This window comes from Halichoerus grypus, chromosome 7 (assembly GCF_964656455.1).
Source record: "Halichoerus grypus chromosome 7, mHalGry1.hap1.1, whole genome shotgun sequence".
Taxonomy (NCBI): domain Eukaryota; kingdom Metazoa; phylum Chordata; class Mammalia; order Carnivora; family Phocidae; genus Halichoerus; species Halichoerus grypus.
This window is the reverse complement of record NC_135718.1, coordinates 6,116,720-6,140,544: the sequence shown is the minus strand read 5'-3', so window position 1 is coordinate 6,140,544 and position 23,825 is coordinate 6,116,720. Positions and strand designations below refer to the sequence as shown.

General features: G+C 45.4%; 1 protein-coding gene across 2 annotated transcripts in view; it reads right to left on the bottom strand.

The window, feature by feature from the left end:
• Window positions 1-23,825, bottom strand: part of ADAM12 (ADAM metallopeptidase domain 12) — a 345,968-nt gene that overhangs the window by 296,340 nt on the left and 25,803 nt on the right. For both annotated transcript variants that reach the window (XM_036113627.2, XM_078076981.1), the window contains exon 2: window positions 7,014-7,150. In XM_036113627.2, the coding sequence (XP_035969520.2) occupies window positions 7,014-7,150 (137 nt within the window). The remainder of the gene's footprint in view (window positions 1-7,013; window positions 7,151-23,825) is intronic.

Here is a 23,825-nt window from a genome sequence, read left to right as displayed (position 1 = left end):
TCTCGTGTGTGGGCCGAGCGGGAGGAGTGGACAGAGAGGCCGTGGAGGGATGGCAGCAGCACTCACATCTCGCTCAAAAGCCGGAAGGCCTCTGGCGGCCCGACAGCGAGCGGGAGAGCACGCCTGCCCTCCATCAGGACCGGCCGGAGTCCGGATTTACGAACCCGTCCCGATGCGATGCACAAGGGGAGAAAAGCTGAAGATTTTCCTGGGGAAGCAGCACAGCGCTCCGGAAAGAACCCCAGACTTCAGAATGTGACGGACCTGGGCTCAGTCGCCGGACCGGCCACGTCCGGTTCCAGCTGGGGCGCGGCCACCCGCTGGCCTGCGCATGCGCACAGCTCCCACCCTGCAGGGCCCCTGGGGGCACCCGGGGGGACATCTGTACCGTAAGGACACCTAGTTCAGGGGCTGCAAACTACAGCCTGCCCTCAGGCCAAGTCCGGCCCACTGCCTGTGAGCTAAGAATGGTTTTACATTTTTAAATGATTTAAAAAAAATAAAATAAAAGATTTCACGACACATGAAAATTATCTTAAATTCAAATTTTGACGCCCACAGAGAAGTTTTTCAGATCACAGCCATGCCCGGTTGTTTAGGCACCGTCCACGCCCGCCTTTACGCCACGAGGGGCAGAGCGGGGCGCTGAGGCGGACCGCGCGGGGCCCGCGCTGCGGAATCACTGCGGAGCTCTTCACAGAAAAGGCTGACTAGCCTCTGGTCAAGGGAAGGTTCTCCGGGGCTGTCCTCAGCCTTCCTAGTCTTGCCCCCAGTGCAGTGGCTCTCAAGGGGCAGGTCTTCCCCGTCCCCCTCCCCGGGGGACACAGGGAGTTGGCATGACTGCCGGGGACGGCACTGCGGGCGTCTGGTGCGCGGGGCCGGGGATGCGGAGCGCCCTCCATCACCCGGGCCGGGCCTGCCTGTGCACACACGACAGGGACGAGCCAGCCTCCCGGGCGCCAGCGCCGAGGCTGAGAAGCCCTGCCAGAAGGCCCAGAAGAAGCTGAGAGAGAGGAAAAGAGGCTGACACTTCCCGGAGCGTGCTGAGGGTGCGACGCCAGGCAGCAAGGCGACCGCGACCGTCTCCTTTACAGAAGAGGAAACAGGCTCGGCCGAGGCTCGCCCCCAGCCCGACAGCACCCGGCTGGGCAGAGGCCGTGCAGGAGTCTGAATCCATTTCCGCACGTGCCCACACCTCTCTCCTCACGCGGTACCTGGGACTGATGGAAGACAGGTGCCTTCCTGAAGATCCAGGGGCGCCGGCTCCTCCCCCTCTGATCCCGCTCTCCCAGAAGGCTGGGCATGGTCCTGGCTGGGCGGGTTATGTGAGGCTGAAACAGGGGCCCCCTGTGTGCCCACAGAGTCTCATGGGGATTGTCAAGCGAGGAGTGGGGCTGGGGGTCCAATGGGAGCTAAGTGGTTGGGGGTCAGGGGTACAGACCTTCCTAGGAGACTGTATGGTCTGGAAATAATACATTTCTAAGGAATAGCTTTACGATGGGTATTTTAATATTATATTCTTAAGAGGAAGCACTATTGGCCAGCTTTAAGCTAATGTAAGCTCAATGTCCCATAAGCCGGAAAGGCTAACTGTTGAGCTTACTCAGCCAAGAAGCAGACACCAAGAACTGGCCTGAAGCAACTCCTGCAATTGTCAGAATAATCTCTTAGAGAAGGGGAACGTCATCCTGTGGAGGGCTGGCCATGTAAACCCACCCAGACGGAGTAACAGGACCCCTCCTGGAACAGAGAGGCAATGTGGGCAGTCACTGCAGATAAGACATTAGTAACCACAAAAGTGAAAAATGCAGCATTCCAACAAGCTATAAAAGACGTCTACATGATTTAAAAGCCCCTGTAGTTGCTAAAGGGAGGTCAGCAACGTCTAAAAAGTTACGGTAGTTGGAGAGTGGTTTGCAAACTCTGCAGAAATGGAGAGGCTCCCAAGGCACCCTCTGGCATTTGAATAGAGTGCAAATGTTCACTTTCATTTGCCCTATCTTCCGTAGTAGCAGTGGCCATCCTCACACCAGTGAGGGACCTGGGCTCCGGGCACAGAGGAAAACTCAGAGCCAGGCCACAAAGCTGGTTACCTTGTTCCACTAGATGCCAAGCACCGCACGAAGGGATGAGGGCATAAAGCCACTGTCCCCAGGGAAGGCACAGGTTGGTGGGAGAACTAGAAGTATAACGTAGTAATGAAAGCACAGCATGGTCTGTGCCAGAGAGCTGGGTCCCACACCATGTGAAGGTGGGGTCCAAAGCCAACACAGAAAGCCACAGTACCTAAGGCAGAGTCTACATTAATCTTCAAAATGCCTTATGGAGAGAGAGTGTGTGTGTAGGAGGAGGGGCAGAGGGGGAAGGAGAGGGACAAGTGGAGTCTGTGCTGAGTTCGGAGCCCAGCATGGGGCTCAATCTCACGACCCTGAGATCATGACCTGAGCGGAGACCAAGAGTCAGATGCTTAACCAACTGAGTCATCCAGGCACCCCAGTTTTCACGCTTTTATACAAGTTCGACATGGCCCTTCTCTCTAGAACGTTGTTTCTTGGGTTGAACATAGTTGAGCTGGTTTTCTTTTGGCCCTGCTGTAAAATGGTATCCAACGGGAAGAACGGGCATTGCTCTCAGGCAGTAAGCAGCTTGTCCGGCAAGAGGTGGAAGGACCTGAGGAAGCAGCAGATGCAGCTGTCCCCACATGCCCACCCCTCCTGCTCCATGGGCAGATCGGGGATATACGTCTGATCTAGCTTTGTGTCAGCAGCGTCTGTCTGTGCCATGTGCCAGGCTCCCCCTGCATGAGTCAAGTGTGTGCACGGCGTGACTGCACATCACGGAGATGCTGTGACGACAAGGGCAGAGACACAGGAAGGACCGATTTGTCTGGGGGAGCTCAAGATGAGCTTCACAAGAGAAGGTACAATTTAAGCTGGGGCTTCAGATATCAGGGACACAGCATATGGCAATAAAGAACATGGCATGTTTAGGTAGTAAGCTGACCGGGATGAGCTCAATGGCTGGGAGGTAGGAGTAAGGCCTTCAGCATCAGGACAGCCCCGCCTATAAAGCGTCTTGGGCATCATGCAAGGAACCTGGCTTTGAAGTCAGACATTATGGGTAGGAAGCAGGAAAGCGACAGGCTAGATCTGTGTCTTAGTGACAGGCTAGATCTGCTTGCATTTGTAGAATGTCTGGAGCAGAGAAGGACTAATGAGGCATGGTGGGAAAGGGCCATGTGTTAGACATGCTGGGCCAGTGGACTCAACCTCACGATGTCTCCAACCTCATGACCTGAGGGGAAAAGGGGATGACAATCTCATCTTCTAGGAGCTATTAAATAAAGTAGGGAAGATGGACAGGGGGCTGTGTCCACTTTGGGCCACAGCGCATTTAAAATAATTGGGAGGTGCCAATTTCAGCTGGAGGTGCCAGAAATCCACTGGAAGTTGGGACTGAATCTCAGAAATCAAAGCAAAGTGAGTGATGTGGATTTTAAGTCCATGTATGTTAGAGGACAGATGGTGAGGTCATCATATGAAATGCACCTGACAGGGTACTTCCCACCCGGCAGGAGCTCAGGTGTGGGGGCTGATGTAGCTGTAGTCATTCCTGTGAATGCCCCCCCCCTGCTGCTCTGGGGGACAGTGAGGCCACAGAAGTGAATGACACGGCCAGTGGGAGTCCTCTGTCAGAAGAAAGTCAGTGGAAACCAACAGTTAAGGGACAAAGCCAAAAAGAAGAATAAAAAGCAAGAATTAAAAACATATGAAGAGAAACAAGAGAGAACAGGGTCTGGGGAGCCAGAGGAAGTGAGAATTTCAAAGGAGAGGGATTCAGTGTCAAAATAAATGAGATAAAGAGTGAAGGGCACAGGCTGTCTTTGGAAGTTGGGAGGCTACCTATGACCTTGGCAAGGGCCATTGTTGTGACAAAATGCTGGGAGAGGAGGCTGCTACTGGGGGATGGAAATGCAGGGGAGGCGAGCACTAGATGGGGAACCCCATGACAAGTCTCCCTGGAAGGCCTGAAGCAGAAGTCCTTCGAAAGAAATGAAAGGCTTCTTTCAATGCATGCAGCAGCATCTACTTCTGCCATTTTAATTAGTTGTTATCTGATATTTGGTATTTGAGACCCACAATATGCTAAGGGAAGCTTTGGTTTCATGTTCTCATCTGTCTGCCTTTTTACTTTCCATTTCGTACACTGTTTCTACATATTCATCCTCATGTGAGAAAGCTGGAAGTTGGAAACTTCCTGGAGCATTCAAAGGCTGGGCTCAACAGAGATCATCTCCTGGTCGAGTCACATCCTGACATGTCTTCCCTGGGTCCGGGATTGAGTGTTTTCAGGACATGAAATTGGAGCGGGGTCCATAAAACACTTTAAACTTGCAGTATCACCTTACATTTGTGTAGCTGGATTTTAGATCCTGATGTATTTCTACAGCCATTGTTTCATCTCATTCTTACAACCACCCTAAGGGAGAGGAAAAGCAGATAAGCTTATTCTCAAGTTATAGATCAAAATAACAGCAAGCAACAAACAAAACGCTGGAAGCTCCAATTTATGCAAAGGTCACGTTCTTTCCCATCCCCTACTCTTTCAAGTAAATTATCAGTGGCAATGATGCCTTGATTTGTAAAAGGCCTAATAATATCCTATCCAGATATATTTCAATCACAGAGCAGGGAGAGAGAGAATGAGAGAGAGAGACCATGTGACAGTACTTTTGCCTGAATCATCTCAGTCAGGTTGACCACCACTCTAGCAGTTTCCAATAGTGCCATGGTTCTAATCTTGTGTGCTCATTAGAATCCCTTGGCAGCACTTTATAAAAAGGAAGATGCCTGGGCCTTCCCCAAAACTAAAACTGTCAAAGACTGATTGACTAGAAACATACGGGAGAGCAAAGAATAAAAGAGCAGAGCAGAAAAGCAACAATGTATAACTAAAACTATATTCTACGGTACAGCAGGCAGAGTGGTGTGGAAAAAATAATCATTAATGTAGGTTTTGCATACTTGAGGATATACCCTATTGATGCAGTTTGAAATTAAAATGTTGACTGTTCAATTTGAAAACAAGACACACACATACACACCATTAGGCGGAATCCCTATTCTCACAACAGGTGCGCACATCTACCTCGTGGAGGATTATGGCACACGTGTACAAGCATGTTAACAGACATTTACATGTACCCTTTATCATGTGGGCTCTTAGTGGTTAACCAGAACAGATGGGTACACATTGTAACTACAGAGCCAGGATGCTGATTCCATGAGCCCCATGGCATTATGACAAAATGCTGTTCCCCAAATCACCTAAGTCCCTATTTTCTTAAGTAACGTCAGTAACCTGGAGTTATTTTAGTGTACTTGGTATGTGCCTACTACCTGCATGGTTCCAATCAGGAGGTAGAATTGCAGAGGAGCTAAGACAGTTATCAAATAATAATTGTTTTCTAAGTTTTCTATAAAGATGGTGCTGGTGGCCCATAGTCATCAGGTTGTGGCGAGAAGCAGATGTGCCAGATGCTTCTTGATGTCTACATGACGGCTGGCTGGCAGGGAGGAGAAAGCTGGAGGTCCGAAACCAGAGCCCACCTGAACGGGTCCACTCCAAGGACATGCCGAGAACCCTCATCAGGTTGTTGCTCTGATACGCTCCCCAGATAGGGAGGCCAGATAAAATACAGGACACCAGTTAAATGTGGATTTTGATAAATAACAATGTCCCAAATACTGCATGGGGCAGACTTACAAACAAAATTCACTGTTTATCTGAAGTCCAAGTTTAAAGGGCATTCTGTACTTTTATTTACTAAGTTTGGCAACCCTCCTATCAGGGAAAGCCCCCATAATGGTTTCCACCACCCAAGAAACTTTAGATTATTCCATATTTTTGTATTATTAATTAGCACCTATAAATATTTTAAAGACATACTTTCTGAAATAGTATCCTTCTCTTTTCTGCATCTATCATATCATTTCTAATTTTTCAGATTAAGGGCACAATGAACTATTCTTTAATGTCTTAAGTCTTTCTTCTAGGAAACACCATCAATACCACCATGAGTGACTTATACTTTGTATATTAAATTTACAACAGTCTCCATGAAACAGAAATATTCAAAAAGTGCAGATTTAGCATTTGGATCCTTTAACCAAATCTCCAACCTTTCTGAATGCTCACTTTCAACTGAAAGCCTTTCTAGAAAATAATGATGTAAATCATATTATCATTACTCACATAAAGGTGGCCCACTGCAGCCCTTCCAGAAAGCTACAGAGGATTTTCACAATCTCAACTGCTCTTTAAAAAAAAAAAAAATCTGTTTTCTATTATGAAAAATAATCTAAAAATAGTTCCACATATCACAAGGACAAAGCCATCTGTATGATCTCCCCAAAGAGCTCATATTTCTATAGATTTTTATCACTTTCCAACTGTTTCATCAAGTTCTGAAATTTAAGAAAGTCACGTAGATTTGGCAGCTAAAACTCCTCAAAATATTAAATTGAATCGCTAATATTGCAATTATTTTATATTATTCTTTTACATCATAGAAGGCTCAAATAAAATATGTATCAAAGTAAACAAAGCACAAAACTGCATTAAAACTCATTATAAACTTCCTTAAAAGTCGCATTAACATGTCTCTACCAATAATCGATGGATAAAACCAAAATGTTGATGCAACAGAACAATACCCAGCACTCCAGTAAAACACACAGAGAAATTGTGTATCTGGAAATGTTAGCCCCGGTGTGTGTTTGGAAAAATAACTTTCAACAGATGTAAATAATGTTGGGCCACTCATCAGGACTGTCACATCAAAACTGGTGTGTATTTTCTCTTAAGAATCAAGATTTCACTCTAGAAGAATAAAGTCAGCATTAAAATAAAGACAAAACTTGAACAGAAGAATATGAATGCAGGTAACGTGATTTTTAAACTTGAGCCATATAAGAGAAGTCCAGAAAATGAGAGAAAATGAAACAACTGACCTTTGCATGGATGCTCTCCATTGGGTCCCAGAGGTCTCCATTCGAGAGAGAGACACGGACGACTTCGTAAGCTCCTCCCCGGCCCCTTCTTCCAGCCAGCGGCATGGAAGGTGCTAATTTGCTTCCCAGGTTCACCCCTGCATCAAAAAGAAAATAGCCCTGTTCTTCACTCTTGTCAGGAAGAGTCTGGCATCACACACTCATGACATAAATGACTCATTGAAAATATTTGGAAGCCGAAGGAAGCCAGGGAAACAGCACTATCTATTAAGTCATGGTCAGGGTTAAAAGTGATGAATTCTCTGTCAATCTAGCCAAACAATTTTGTGACTTAAACAAAAGCTAATTTTTCCCTTCGAGTCCTATGGCATGTGCTGGGTGATGATCGAAGTCAAAGTATATAATTCCATCCTTCAACAAGCAACAAAAACACACAAGTGGTGACTTTTTAAATGATGAATTAATGCTTTGCTTCAGATCAGCTCTCTATTAAACATCTCAAGGCTTTAGCTGTATTAAGACTAAATCCATTTACTTAAGTCCCAGTGAATCAGCTCAACACAATGCCAATTCTCCTCTCTCTACTTACGCAGGCTAATTTTATATGCTTCAGTGAGTGATTCTATAGACAAAATTAATTTGCTACTTCAGACTGACTAGACTGGTTTATGTAAAAAAAATTAAGTCATTCAATAAACTATTACATGATCTTGTTTCTTGGGGTCCTGTCGAACCAGTTAATGTCCCGACACAGGTTCAATTTAGCCCCATTTCCATAAACAATCCTAATGGAAAGTATAACATTTTTTCTCTTCTGGAGAGTGTATCGTTTTCTTAACAAGTCGGGTAATTTCTCTGGGCTTGTTCTCCTATGAGGTCACATTCCTGCTATTTGGTGTGACCACAGTATATCCCTCAAGGTAAAGGATGGGAGCAGATTCCCTCACATGTTATTCCCATTTCTTCAACCAGGACTCATAATTTTCAGACCTGAGTCATAATAGCACCGTTTTAAGTTACTAAGGAGTTCACATTTATTGGGCACAAATGGTATTGAAATTTTAATCCTAGACATTTTACAGTTCTCCAAATACTTTTAAATCCACACCATTTTATCATTCTCGATGTGGAAGTCTGCAGTTATATTCAGGTTACAAAAGGATTACTACTTGAGTATTAACTGTCTGACACAGCCCCTCTGGAAAATTCTCAAGCTGGTCACAAAGCATTTAAAACTCCCAGTTGTTGAGGGACCCCGTTTAAAACGGGGATGAGCAAAGAGTTAGGGGTATGGCCAGTGGCAGAGGAGGTGAGTGGACCCATTGGCCACGAGGGGTCGGGTGGGGGTGTGGGGGGAGAGGACCATGAGTCACGTGAAGGAGGAGAGGAGAGTGTGTGGGGCCCAGGCCTGGGACAAGCTGAGTTGTTTGGGATGAACCCACATTCAAGTGATGAGGGTTCCAGCCCTATAACCAGGGGGGATGGTTCTAGGTGGTGACATCTGTGGGCACCGATGGAGGGCTGGATGGAAGTGGAAGAATTGGAAAGAATTGCTATCTGAATGGAAGATGCTGTAGCCCTTCTCCTGGTTACACAGGGGGCAGCCATTGGCAGCATAGAGATTGTGCTTAAATGACCTTGCTTTCACACCCTTCATTGCGCTCCCCGGTAGTGTGACATCACTACAAGTAGGGGCTTCGGGGTCAGACATACCCCAGCACCAGTATCCACTCTTCCACGGATCAGCTGCGGGTCTCTGGTCCAGTTGTTTGCCCCCTGGTTGGTTCGTTCGTTCACTCATTCACTCACTCATTCGACAACTATTTATTCCCTATCTACCTCCTGATGGACACTCTGATGGCTTCCATTCAAAAAGCCCATCATTTCCGCTTTGGGCCAGTGTGCGCTAATGTCACCTGGGTGGAGACAACCCCTCTGCCTACACTGCTGGGACCCTCATCTTGTAAATGCAGCTTAACACCGGAAGACTCAGTTCTCTCCATCCTGTGCATCTAAGAGAGGGACAAAGATAAAGCTGCCCTCACGACTTGTGTTCTTGTGTTGGCAGAAAGATGAAAAACACAACCATTTCAGAGAGCAGTCAGGACTATGAAAGAACAGGGCTACAGGGGCTCAGTGTTATCCTTGTACCGCTTCTGTAAATTTGTGATGGCTTCCAAATAAAAGATAATAAGAAAAACGAAGTGATGGTAGAGTCGTGGGGAGGGCTACTTTTGATGGATAGGCCAGGAAAGACCTTTACTTGTTGGGAGGGGGTGCACATTAGCCCAGACGTGAAGATGAGAACCTCCCAGCCCCACACAGAACCAGAGGAAGAACGAGTCAGCAGGACAGCACGTGCTTTCCTTTTCCATACAATGAGGCAGAGCTTGGGAAGGCCAGGAGAAAATATGCATGAAGCATAGAGAACAATGTCCACTGGTTTCACCGGCATCATTCTCGCCAAGACCCGGGTCTCCTGCTCAGGACTCTCAGTGGGATTCCCAAGTTGGAAGTTACCAGAAGTTCACGCTGATCCAGTTATACAGCGCCTGCAGAACCAGACTACAGAGTGCAATTAGCTGAATGTATCTTAACCGAGAGCAGGTGTGTTATTCGAATTGTACTAAGAAGCCTTTGAAATACCAGCAATTACAGACTAAGAATTGGAGATCCATCTGAACTTTCCCCTAAACCAATGAAAACCATGCCATGTGCCAAGAGTCACCATGGCCAGCATTTTAATCTTTTGAAAAGTCATGTGAAACTGTTAAGAAAGTGACTGCAAGCATTTAAAAGTGTTCTCTACAAAAACAAACCAATTTGATTATAAGCTGTTCCTGGCAGTTCTGGCAGTTAAACTTCCAATGCAAGTGGATTGCTAACTTGAGCAGTTAGTCACAAATCCAGTTGTCCAAGGGCTTATTAAATCCAAAACAGGAGTTCTGCATCACCCACCACCCAGCCACCATGGGGAAGACAGGATGCTCTCCGGGGCTATTCCAGCCACGCTGCTCAAAGACCGAGGAGATCTTCACCTCGCCTCAGACTCTTGGAGAACAGCCTTTGCATGCGACCGAACTCGCTTGACAAGAAACCATATGTTTTAGAAGGAAGGAGATGGCACCATGAGGTCCAGGTCTCCTGGGTGAATCATTAGCATGACTCTGCCAGCAGGGGCACTAGAAGGGGTAGCAAGTCCACATCCTTGATTTGGGGGAAGCTGGGGAACCTCTGTGGGGCCTCCCATATGACAATCAGGCTGAAGTTGCACAAACCAAATACAAGGAACGTTTTTAGTCCTCTGGACCTTTTTCCTCCAAGACTCTTGGTAGCAGAGAAAGAGAGTTATATACTCTCCTGAAGGCCAAATGCTCCAAGCACTGAACACTTCCCTTTCCACCTACATAGTCCATCATCTTCATCCAAAAGAAGTCCTTTTTGGCTGAATTCTTTTTGTCTAAGAGGCTTTATTTCTAAATATTCCAAGGAGAATTTCGAGGCAGACTGTGGCAGCACTTGGAGAACGTTGTGCAACCTTTTTAAGAAATTGAGTAACTGCACTGTTTGCTGAGTACAGTATTTATTATCTATGTACATGGATAATGAAGCCATCCCTCAGCTTTTTAATTGGTTGCACCATATCCCCCAGCAGTATCTGTAGTCAGAAGACCATTTCTTATGAGCTTTGCTTATGTATTTATACACTGGTATTTCTTTTAGATGATGCAAATAAAAATTTTATTTGTGCTACATGGATAGACAGAATAAATCATACACAGCTGTGAGATATCACAATATATTTTATGGAGTGATCTTGTTGACAAACCATAAAAGCAGGTCCTGAATGATGTATACATCCAAGCCCTTAGAAGCTCAGGGAAAAAATATGACCTTATAAAATATACAGTTTGCATACATTTTGTTTTTCCTAATATTTGGGCATCAACAAAATCGGTTGCTTAAATAAAAAATGTGAATAGTTTATATTGGGGAGGAACTTCTGGCTCTTTTTCTGTTGGGTAACCAGATACACTGCTTGCCATTTTGATAAAATGGCCAGTTTGCTTCAGTCTCATAGTGGGGAAAAAAGCATATTAGATAGTTTGGTTTCTAACACAATTATCATCTGTAATAATGAACTTTACTTTCTCAAGGGAAATGTATATGTCTATTTTGCTTTTGTCCTTGTCTGAGCTTTTCACCTTCAGACTTGATTATGACCGGCCAACAGGGAAGGTATAAGACCCAATTCTGCAAGCAAGCAAGAATCTTTGTAGCAATGGCTTTTAAGGTCTTGGAAAAGCCACCAATGAAGACACCTGCCCAAAAGGGACTGAGGATCCCCCCATATGAGTCACCCAGAGCCTGGCTGCCCATGAAAGTCCTGCCCGTCCCTGCTCTGGCCAATCCTCCTTTGCCTGCCTTATTAAGAACAACAACCTGATGCCCATCGATGGGCTTCAGTTACGTACAGGTAGAAACTGATGTGGAGGTCTGGACAGTGAACAATGAACATCTTGGAGCCACAAGGCCTGGCCCCGGTCTTGAGTCCTCTGATCTATGCTCTCCAAGCCTACCCCTGAGGTTCTGCCCTCTGTAAAGAGGAACAACATTTTCTCCCTTCCTAATTCTTACAGGGTGGAGGAAGCTCAATGCAGTCAAAGGGCTTTCAAAAAGTGGCAGAGGAGGTGAGTGGACCCATGCTTTAATGCATGAAGTTAGTTTAGGATATCTGAATGCATGTTTCCAGACTTCTACACAGTGTTTGTCTGACCAAACCACGCTAACAGTGTGAACATGACCACTGCCTGTCGATCGTAAGAAAATGCCGGGCTTAGGTACTGGTGGGTACCCATTCAGGCCACCCAGTGGGTCATTGGGGAAGCAAACTCTGATGAGATTACTACTCAAGATAAAACTTAAACATCACATATGGAGTTCTGGCTTTGAAAGGAAACCAGTATCAACACCTGCATGGACCTAAGAGAGGAGAATTGATCTGAGGCACTGAAAGTAGGATTAAGATAAATATTCTTCTGAAAATCTAGCTGGGGGGAAAAAATTGAGGTAGCCATTATGAACTGCAAACCAATCTGGGGACAAGGCTCTGGAAACTCACAAAGCATTTTCCTTAGCCCCAAGTATGCGAAAGCTAAAGAAAATTTTATAGAACTGAGCCACTCCTTATTTCAGGGAAATATGGTGGCAGTGCTCCCATAAAGGGCGAATGTATTTCCTTGGTTCAGATTCCTACTTGCACTTACCAAATAACTGTCACTCTTTCATTTCATCTGCAGACTCCCCGGCTGGAAATTAGGAATGTGATTTTAAAACTGAGGGTTGCTGGAGTGGGGGGTGGGGTGGGAGGGATGGGGTGACTGGGTGATGGACACTGGGGAGGGTATGTGCTCTGGTAAGCGCTGTGAATTGTGCAAGACTGTTGAATCTCAGATCTGTACCTCTGAAACAAATAATGCAATATATGTTAAGAAAGAAAAAAAGAAGAAGAAGAATGTAGCAGGAGGGGAAGAATGAAGGGGGGGAAATCGGAGGGGGAGAAGAACCATGAGAGACGATGGACTCTGAAAAACAAACTGAGGGTTCTAGAGGGGAGGGGGGTGGGAGGATGGGTTAGCCTGGTGATGGGTATTGAGGAGGGCACGTTCTGCATGGAGCACTGGGTGTTATGCACAAACAATGAATCATGGAACACTATATCTAAAACTAATGATGTAATGTATGGGGATTAACATAACAATAAAAAAATTAAAAAAAATAAATAAATATTTTAGATTTTGATAAAAACAATAAAAAATAAAAAAAAATAAAATGACATAGCTCAGGGATGCTCAAAAGAACCAAGGGAAAAGTTAATCAGAAAAAGAGTAATTTCAGAGTGGAAAAACCTGAAAAACACTACTTCGGCCAGATGATCAAGGGCAACATAAATAGCAATGTCATATTGTCGGTACATACCTTTTAAAGGATATGGTAAAATTAACACTTTACTTCTGCAGTCTTACTCCCCCAAACCCATGCCCCCAGTCTAACCTGAGACAAACGCCAACAGATGTGCATCCTACAACACACGTGACCAGCACACCTCAAAACGGTTGAGGTCATCAAAAACAAGGGCACTCTAAGAAACCCTCACAGCCAAGAGCAGTCCAAGAAGGCAGGACGACTGTCCTGTGGGGTCACATGCTGGATGGGATGGAGAAACAGAAAAGGGAAGTGAGATAAAAAAAAGGAAGGAAATATGAGGGAAGTAAGTTCATATGAATATGAACTTCAGTTGAAAAGGTTTAATTTTGGTTCATAAGTTACGATAAAGGTATATATTAATGTAAGATGTTAACAGGGGAAAGTGGTTGTGGGGAATATGGAAATGATCTATACAATCTTCTCGATTTTCCTATACATCTATAACTATCCTTTAAAATAAAGTCTATTAATAATCACTTTTAAAACTTAATCTGAATCTTGGGAGGAATAATGTCATTCCGGAGCAATTCAGTATCCAAAGCCCAGAGATGGCTGGTGACCATGGAGGGCTCCAAATACCAGCAAACTGGAGTGCTTGCCTTTCTTTGTTCTCATATTGCTCTTCATTCAGGTAGAAAGAAAAGACTTGGCAGCTGCAGTCAAGTGAAAAGCACCAAGTAACTGACAAGGTTTTCTAGAGTAGGAAAAGGCAGAGGTCTGTGAAAGCAGTTGATCCTCAAGCAACTGAAAGGCCTCCTACGTGCCCCCAGATACTCTAGAGAACACAGAAATAACAAGTTGCTGTAAACATTTCAGCGTTTTTGGATGATTGGCTACAAGGCTCTGGGGGAGTACAGAAGTAAAAAGTTGGTTTAGGAAGGTGACACCAAGTGACAGTCACATAAATACTTTGATAAAAGGATGCTGAAACAGAACCAGACTGTCTCAGAGCCTAAGATTTTACTTATCCACACCGGCAGGCTAAACTATCAAGACGAAGCCCAATGTAAAGGAAGTAGTCATAGTGTACTGAGTCAGAAGACACAGCTTACACCCATCACAGGCCATTTATGGATGATCTTGGGCAAGTTTCTCTTCCTTGACACTCAGATTCTTTCTGTGTCCAGGAGGCTACGGGACCATCATCCACCACACAAGGCTGGCAAGAGGACCAAGTGAGATCCTGGATGTAAAGTGTACATGGGTGTCATTTAGCTTAGTTTTTTGTTTGTTTTAAAATCAGTGTTTGGAAAGAAATACATGAAAATGCTCTTCCAGATTTTTTCTGAGTGTTGGAACTATGAATTCATTGTTTTTCTTCTTTATGTATCTCTGATTTTTCTATAATCAGCACATATTACTTTTATGCATAAACTTTTATGATGAATAAAAAAATAAACTTAAAAAAATCAATCATTTGGACTTGTGACAACAAACCAACTGCTCGAATGTTTTACTTTCTTACCAGCTTTCCTGGTATCACAGATACACAGACTTGGGCATGCCAGAGGACAGAGCCCATTTAGAAATAAAAGCAATCAAGCACTATGGAACAATTACAATTTTGAAAAGATGTTTTATATGTCATTTCCAAACTCAAAGAAAGCTGGTTATAGCTTCTCATAAATGTTTCAAATGGATTCATATCCCAAGCATCCATTGTCTACTACACAGAAAAATAATTCTCCATGCCCATAGTGTATCCTGTTTGCAGGGAGCAAAATCATTTACAACATTAACTTATTAAGCTGGTCAGTGGAAGCTAAAGCAAGGACCATTTTACAAATGGTCAGACTGAATTACGTGATTATATGGATTATTCCTAACGTTTCCTAACAACAAATGGCAGAATTAATGGCAAAACCCAAGCCCTTTGCATTTCAAACACATTCATTCACTTTGCCCTTCATAACAGGGACCAAGACGTGCTGCAGGAATTCATTTGATTACTTTTGGGGGTTGGAGTGGGGTCAGAATTTTCCAAAATTTACTTTGCCAACAAAAAGTATATAAGGGGGGAAAAATGGAACCAATGATTAAAATCTATACTCCAGGAGCCATTATTGAAAGTTAACAGCAAAAGGACAAGAATGAAAACTAGTTTATTCCACTCACTATAATAAATTTAGCAAATGGAAGTACACAACAGTGAGGGAGTGGTCACTTTCCTTCTACACTAGAAACTCAGTTCCACGTGAGGGCAGTCTCTCACATCCTCGGTGCACCATGTGTCACCACAGACCGACTTCTGCTAGAATACACGCTGATTTGGCAGCACCCGACCATTCTCTGACCAGGCCTTGCCTTGCTCCACTCATCACCCTTTCTCCCCAGCCTTCTTCTCTCCCTGAGGGACTTGAACAGCCCCCCAAGTCCCAGCTCTGGACCATCTTCCCTCTCTACTCTGATTGTCCCCCACAGAACTCACTAACATTAAGCTGATGTTGCCCAAATCGATATTTTTCCATATGGCCAACTCACCCAAGGGCAGTCTTTATTACAATATGTACTGGGCATTTTAATTCCTATGTCTTGTCACCATCATCACCTCAGATTCAGCATATTTAAAAATCAAAGGTTTCATTCCATTTCCCAGTCAGACAACAAAGCATTCTGTATCACACACATCTTGCCAATGCCGTCACCATTCATTGTTCCTTAAGTCACATGGGCACATGGCTGGGTGATCTGACACAGTCTTTGTCTTATGGCCCATAGTCAACAGCTCCAACGAGATTCTTTGTGCTTTTGTTTTCTGAAAGCTCTCCTATTTCTTAATTGAATCCTTCTAGATAGCCTCATCACCTGCAGGTTCTTCCTCTTCCAATCTTAAAGGAGAAGACCATCTGAGAAGAGCAAAAACCTACAGCATTGTTTTCCATCAAGAGAACATGATGTAATGTCCCAAGGCAGTAGAGAGCAGTCAGTATGGCTACAGTGGACTGGATGATGGGATGGAGAGAGACGTGAGCAGAAGCACAGGGGGTAAACAAGGCCTGGATCATGGTGGGCCTTCCAAGGCAGGGTCTGGATATTGATTGCAATGGGAAGGCATTCTAGAATAGAGTAGTAATCAGAGTAAATCATCCATAGTGGAAACATTCTCTACATGAGAATAGAGAGTATGAAGGCTGGAGAAGAATGGATAAACAAGAACCATTCATAGGCCAAAAATTCAGTGTTGAGCATAGGTGACATAATCAGTAAGCACTTATCGATCACAATGGTGAACACCAACTGAACACCTGCTACACACCAAGCCCCACTCTAACTCTTTAAAAGTTTAACTTGCTTAAACTTCCCTACACCCTATGAAGTTTATCTTCATTTAATACATGAGAAAACAGGCACAGAGAAATTAAGCCCACGGTCAAATAAATCAAGAAGCCAGGAGGCCAAGCCACACAGCCAAGTTCTCAGATCTGTGCTCCAGCCATACTGCACAATGCATTAACAATCACTCTGGCCTGGAAACACTAGGAATGAGATTCGATCCTTTCCTGTGTCCTAAAGTCTCAGAACTCCAACCCCTGATCACTTCAACTTGCTCACTCTGTTGTGACCACACGGACCACCCTTCTGACACCTTACTATACTCAGCTATGTCTTACCTCATGTTCTTTGCACTTACTGCTCCCTCTGCTGAAGACTTCCAGCTCTCAAACCTTTGCACGACTCCAAATCTCATTATTCGTGTCTCAGCTCAAATGTTACCACTTCAGAGAAGCTTCCTCCCAACCCAAGATCCTCTCCAGGCCATCATCCTATGCTGTTCCTTTCATGGCAACCGTGAGTACCTGAACTTATTTTATTTATTTAGCCTTTGGTCTGTCTCCACCTCCCCACTCCCCAAGCTAAAATCACAAGAGGCAGGGACCCTGTCTGTCAAATTTCCTTTTTTATGCTCATGTGCAGACATGTATTTATTTAATGGATTATTACCAAACAAATGAAAAGTTCCCACAGCCTTGTTGTGATTGTAATGACATAGGGGAGGGGGCCAGGGCTTGGTTCTCAGCTTGGAGGTTCTAACAGGTGACTTTTAGCTTACCCAGCAATGTCTGGTCCCTTGCAGGTCAATGCACAGAACCAAACCCACATGTGTCTTATTTATAAGCCAGGATTCCAATTTACTTATTTTTAATGAGAAAGAACTGGCAAGTCAACCAGAATCCTCATCTAAGGCATTTTGCTCATTATCTTCCCCGCAGGAGATCTTCCTTGAAAAGCCAAATTAAGATCAGAACAGAGAACTGAGGGACCATAATAGAAACTGTGATCATGAAAGCCCAATATTTCCTTCTCTACCCAAGAGTGTGTACCTACCATGCTAGCCAAGGGAGAGCTGAATCTCAGCAAGTGTGCTGCACACCAAAAGTAAGCAAACACAGACTGATTATTTGAACTTGATTCTATAGACTCTAGGAGCTCTCGAAGGCTAGCTCCCAAATACTTATTAACTCATAATGTAGATGACTCTCCTACCACCAGTTGGATACTTCATCTTCTTTATGAGAAAAATGCACTTTGAGTTTTAACTCAGACAACAGTTTGTGGACCTGAAACCCCATGTCTGTTAATGAGAAAATATATTCAGAATTCCAAAATGCAACACCAGGGACATATCCTACGCCTCATGCCCCTACTACAGGAACAATTCCTCCCCATTCTCTACCTGCTGGACGCTCAACTGTAGGGACTCCTGTGGCTCAGGCAGTTTGGGGGTGGGAACATGGCAAGACTGGGGGTCTTGGCTTCAAGGTGGTACATGGAGGAAGTAAAGATGGGAGATTATGGGAATTAGCTAGGGAATACCTGCCCAAATCCTAATGACCAAGGGAAAAGCGTGGCTGTCTGGAGGCAGGGGAAGATAGTATTTTACAACTGTTAATATTCTAGTTGTTGACTTTGCCAGTTGAACTGGAGGGTCCCAAACACGAATCCTAACTTAAATAGTCCAACAGGATAAACTATTATAACACAGTGGTTAGAGTCTTGAGTTCAGAGAAGTTTTAATTCTCTGAGATTTGATAAATATTAGGCAAACAGAATGACTTAGGAGCATTTTTAATAATTTCAATTAGAAATACTTTCATTCTCAGTTTTTGTCCAGTTTAGGAACTTTTAAACAATTTCCTCTCAATACTACAAATCTTTATTCTGATCTATTCCCATGAGACAACAGAACTGGCCAATCCTGTACTAGCCAACAAGCATCTTACCAGAGCAAGTGCGTTTGTGGGTTGAGTGTCATTGCCCTGGTTTAAAATTCATGCTAATGCTGCATTAATTGTTTTAAACTGATTCTCAATCCTCTCTAAAATTAGTGCTGATAAGCCATCCAAGTGCCACCACTGTGAGGGGACCACAGTCACTACCCGGAGCTTGCCTTGTCTTTCCCTCTCCCGTCTGGCCACACAGGGGAGCCCAGTGGCATCCACAAGAGGAGACGCAATGTTCTATGGCCTCCCTGCACAAAGGAATGCTGGGGGCAGGGGAGAAAGGGCGGACGGAGAGTGGTCAGGGCTCCCTCCTGCCCTTTGCTGGATATGAAGCATGACTGTTTTCTGTCTATTCAGCAAGGACCAGGCCCTGGCAGGTCGACAACTCAGTAGCCAGTCATAGCCAAAAGTTCTGAAAAAAAAGCCTTCTCAAAAATATCTGAGCATTTGTGGGATGTCTGGGTGGTTCAGTCGGTTAAGCATTCAACTCTTGGATTTCAGGCTCAGGTCATGATCTCAGGTTCCTGGGATCGAGCCCCACGCTGGGCTCCCTGCTCAGCAGGGGAGTCTGCTTGTCCCTTTCCCTCTGCTCCTCCCCCTGCTCACTCTCTCTCTCTTTCTTTCTTTAATTAATAAATAAGTAAGTAAGTAAATAAATAAAATTTGAGCATTTGTAAAGGGAAAAAAACCCCTTTTCCTTGTTGTTTTAATGTGCATTTGTCCCTAAAGTTAAACTTTTTCATATTTTTATCAGTTATTTTCATTTCTCATTTTGGGGATTATGTTTTCCTATCTCTTGCCCACTTTTAATTGTTTGAATTTATTTCTATGAAACGTTATGTGCTAAGAATATTAAACAGGCTTATTTCTCAAATGAACAAGCAACCAAACAACTCCCGAGTCAACCAGCATCTTCCCCAAGAGTAGAGGAGGCTGTCCCCTCCAGTGGGGATCCCCCTTCTGTGGTTCAGGAGCGGCGGGGAGGGGGTGTAGGGTTCCACGTGAATCGAGACCACATGCAGCCTCTGCCTTTCTGGGACCCTTCTAATGTACATAACAGGGTACACAATACTTAACCCCCGTGAGAGCTGAGGAAATTATAGGAGATGTCTTGTGGAAAGAAAGCCTTTGGCTTAACACGTGGCCCGTGGCAGAGCTCAATCTGAAGTAGCCATTTGGGAGGGAAGAAAGGAAGGAAAGCAAGCTGTCCTGAGTGTCAGTTTCCTGCCAGCTTCCACAACGTGTGTTCTTCCCTTCAGTCAGACTTGCTTCTGTCCTCAGGGAGCACAAGGCCTCGTGAGGAAGGCTGGGAGGCTGAGCACCTTTAAGAGCAATCTGAGTTGAAGCGGAAAACGGACGGCAGGTGACAGGGTCCAGGCTACCAACTGTAGCAGGCTTCGGACAGGTGTGCTCTGGGCATCCCCACGTGTGGGAAGAGGGCCGAGACGGGGAGCGAGGGATGCGAGGACCACATCCCAGGTCTGCCCGCACAGTGTGCACACAAACAGCAAGGAGGGGACCCGTGAGGACGTGGATGTCTCTGAGGAGAAAAAGATGTTACCTCGAGTCCACTCACAAGTGCGACCGATGTGCTCTATTGGTCCCCTCTCAGACTTTGTTCTAACAGACATTCGTGTTTATTCTACGGACTGACAGACACTTCCTCCATCTCTATTCCCCATGGAATTTCAAACTCACAAAACCTTCATCACTGAGGAATTTTCTTAGACCGTCACTGTTTATGAGAACAGACAATAAATCAGGATCTGTGTAGGGTTACCAGACGTAGGGAAAAAAAGCATGACATCCAGCTCAATCTGAATCTCAGATAAACAACAAACGATTTTTTTTTAATAAAGTATGTCCCCTGTAATATTACGCGACCCTGATCTGAAATTCAGACTGAGCTGGGTGTCCTCTGTTTTATCTGGCAGCCTCAGATCCAGGCTCCTTGAACAGTTCGCTGGCCCACAAAGCCAAAACATTTCAATCAATTCTTAGGAGCACATTCTAGTTTCAGAATTTCAAGTGAATGCGAGAATGCCTGAAACATAATTATTCTCAATCAATTCAGAGTGGGTGACAATATTTACTGTGGCACAGAATTTGAGACCAAAGAGCCCAGGTGACATATTTCAAAGGGGAAAGAGAGATGGTAAGCTCACTCGAAAGCACACCTCTTAAGTAACTGGATCCTCTTAATCTCACAGCTTGTGTAACCCAGCTGCTGGAAGACAAAATCTATACACAATAAAGAGTTTCATTCAGGGGTCCACATGACTCCATCCGTCACCGAAGCACATGTTTGGCACAGATTGAAAGCCAAAAGCAGTCTAACAAATATTTCAAAACTGAATTTATATCTTTCTAACACATGGTTTATATACGGATGTAATACCTAGAGAGCTTTTCAGTTCTCAAATAATATCCTGGCTAAACTACAAATGATGTCTGCAGCAGACCACAATACCAAAATTATTTGCTTTTTAAATATGTTAAAGAAAGCTAAGTTTATGAGGGGGCGGCTGCCAGAGAAGCCTGCTTTAGTATGCAATTGTTATAAGGGAGCAGAATCCAAATACATCCACTGTAAGCTAAATATTTGCATAATTCCTTATACAAAGAGGGAGCTACTCTCCGAAGCTCCAACTTGGGCATGAAACTACCAAGGATGCTTAGCTCACGTTTTAAAAGTTCTGACTATGCCCTCCATCTAGGAAACCGCTTGCACGTCACCTCTGTACCAGGGCACGTAGGTCGTTTGCTCCTGCAGTCCCAGGGTAGAAGCTAATAGCTTCCCCGGCATGAGAGCGCACTCAGGCATCCTGGCTGGTCCTAAGTGGCTTTCCCTTAAGACAAATTTCTAGATGAGAACTGAAAACTATTGAAAGACAAATATTTTGCCTTCAGCGTCAAAAAAGCCTCATGTTTGTAGACTTTCCTGTCTTCATCGTGTTCAGTTTTCCTCCACCTCTCCGACAGCTGGAGACACAGCTCCCGCCCATCGGGGAGCAGACAGTGTTTGCCACTGACTGGCCAGGGCATCCTTGTAAATGCTCCAATACCCTCTCTGCTCCCAAGAATAAAATGGAAAAACGGAAACTGCCAGCAAGCACAGTCCCCACGCTGGCCCCCACTGAAATTCTCCTAACTTTTCCCGTGTGTCCCAAAGATTGCTTTCTGAGGAGGGCTGGGTGGGGAGCAAGGAAATCATCACATCGATTTTCTGTGGAAATGACACAATTTATATTTTTTAACTTGACAGTATTAGCAGAAATCAGAGCCACGTGGAGAAAAACTCTCCTCCTGAATGGGCATGCATTCACTCTAGAGGGCAGACTCTAGAGCTCTAGAGGGCAGACTCTGAGAAAGGGAGGGGGAGGGGGAACAGGGACAGCTGCTTGGGGTGTCATCCCCACAGCGAGGCTCACCTGGCCCCACAAGGTGACCAGCATTTTAGGACGCTGCTGTCCCAGGGCCTGACTGTGCACATTTCTTGGAGGACTTTGTATGCTGGCCTGGATGCAGGAAGGGACAAGGGTGTTGTCGATGGCAGTCTGGTAGCCAACATCTCCCAGGAGCTTACAAAGTGCTTTACCCAAGCAAAATTGTCACGGTAGGTTGTATGCACCCGTTCTCCCCACGTGCAGGAATAGGGACAGGATGGGTGGGAAGTGAGCCTTGGGGAGGCCAAGTGCCTTGCAGAGCTCACCCCCCTGGTGGGTGGCAGAGGACTGGCTCAAATCCAGGGCTTCACCAGCCATGGTCACCTCAGACTCTGGGTCCCTTGACACCACACTCCTCCTCCACAGTGGTATGCCCAGATCAGGGGCTTCAGTTACCTGAAGCGGGGCTGGGAGGCAGGCAGTCTTTCAGCAGAAGCTAGGCTATGGCAAGGTGCATCCTGAGGTCCAGGCCCCTCTCTCAGCTGAAGCTGATGCCAAGCAACATGGGCCCCCTGACCCTTCAGTCTGTCCCCTGGTCTCCCCTCCAGTTTCAGGTTTCCCACTTGACCTGGACCTCACCAGATGCGGCCCGGTTGTGACCAGTGCTCCTGCCGGCTCTGCCCTCTGCCAGCCCCAACCAAGTCAACAGGCTCTCCAACTTGATGCCCAGGCCAGTTCTCTGCCTCTCTGGAAGCCACTCTGCACCCTCGAGGTACAACAGATCCCTGTCCCACCCAGAGAGCTGCCCAAAGCCTCCCAGGGGGCCCTGCGGGCACCTTGTATAGTCTTCCCAATGTGGAGCCTCGTGCCATGGCATGTGGTCATCACCTGGCCACCTGGGAGCTGGCCTCTTAACAGAAGTTTCTACTTTGAGTCCCAACCCCCAACCCCCAGGACCCACCACATGCTAAATAAGTGTGTTGAACAGATATGATAGAGGGGATGAGGTCCAGAAGTTGTCGAGTGAGACACGTGAAAATGCCCTGGTTGACAATTTGGGTCCAGAGAGAAAATGCCAACCTCCTCATCAACAACACAACAACTCCATCTGTACACTGCTTTCCCAGCCTCCTCTCTTCTGATGCGAAACCCCCGCACTGAGCCCCCAGGGGCACTAGTTGGTTTCAGGTGTCATCCACGTGTCCCATGATTCAGGCCCTAAACCTCACCTGGTCTTCAGACTCAGACCTAGGAGTAGACGGTTAAAAGCACTCAAGCAGGTCACTGGAAAGCTCTGGGCCTTCTCCCCGCTCCTCTAGATAAAGGGTCACCAAATTATTCTGGGATCTTCACTAAAGGAACTCAGACCTCGAGTGTCTCAGGACCCAGGCACATTAGCACCACTGCTGGCTGGGTGCAAGATGCTCTCAGACAGGACTCAGATCACAGGGGACACGTTATTCCCTTCCTAGACCCCTTCCAAGTCTTTTAATTGGGGCAACATCTGTTTGGTCTAATAAACCTAACACCGCCCCAGCCCCTGGCTGACCACCCTTTTGCACAAAGGGAGCAGGGCTCTCGCTCAGGGACATCAACAGGCGCCACTGTCTGGCTGCAGTGTAATAATCCTGCTGTGTTTTCCTTCCATTTGTTTTTATACTCTTTGTGACAAGTGATACTGGCCTTCCATTTATAATATGGAAGTACAATTTCCTCCTTAAATAAATTGAAGTAGAATGTGTATATATTGACTTAAAGGAAAATTTAAGATAAACTAAGAAAAGATGTTATTTAAGTAAGTAATAGCACAGGTGATATCCACATTTGAAAAAGTCATGAAGTTCTCAATGCCAAGTTGTGAAACTTGGTAGTGCATGGACTGCTTAGACCACGCTGGTCCACACTGCTGTGTGCTGAATTACTGAAGCTGCTCGATAAATAAGCAGGGTCCCACCCCAGCAGAGATGAGATCCTGATTAAGGGAACAGTACCAAGTGGGGTATGAATCTGCATTCATAATAAGCTTCACAGGTGATTCCAATGCAGGCCATCTGGTAGACCAGTGGTCTCAGAGACCCTGGGCTTTGAATCAACAATCCTTGACCACCACTCTAAAGTCAAAGCACAAAGGCTGCTCTTACGATAAGCACGTCTCTATTTGGTGATTCCTACTATGATCAAAGCAGGCTTTGCTCTACTACTCCAGAACATCTATC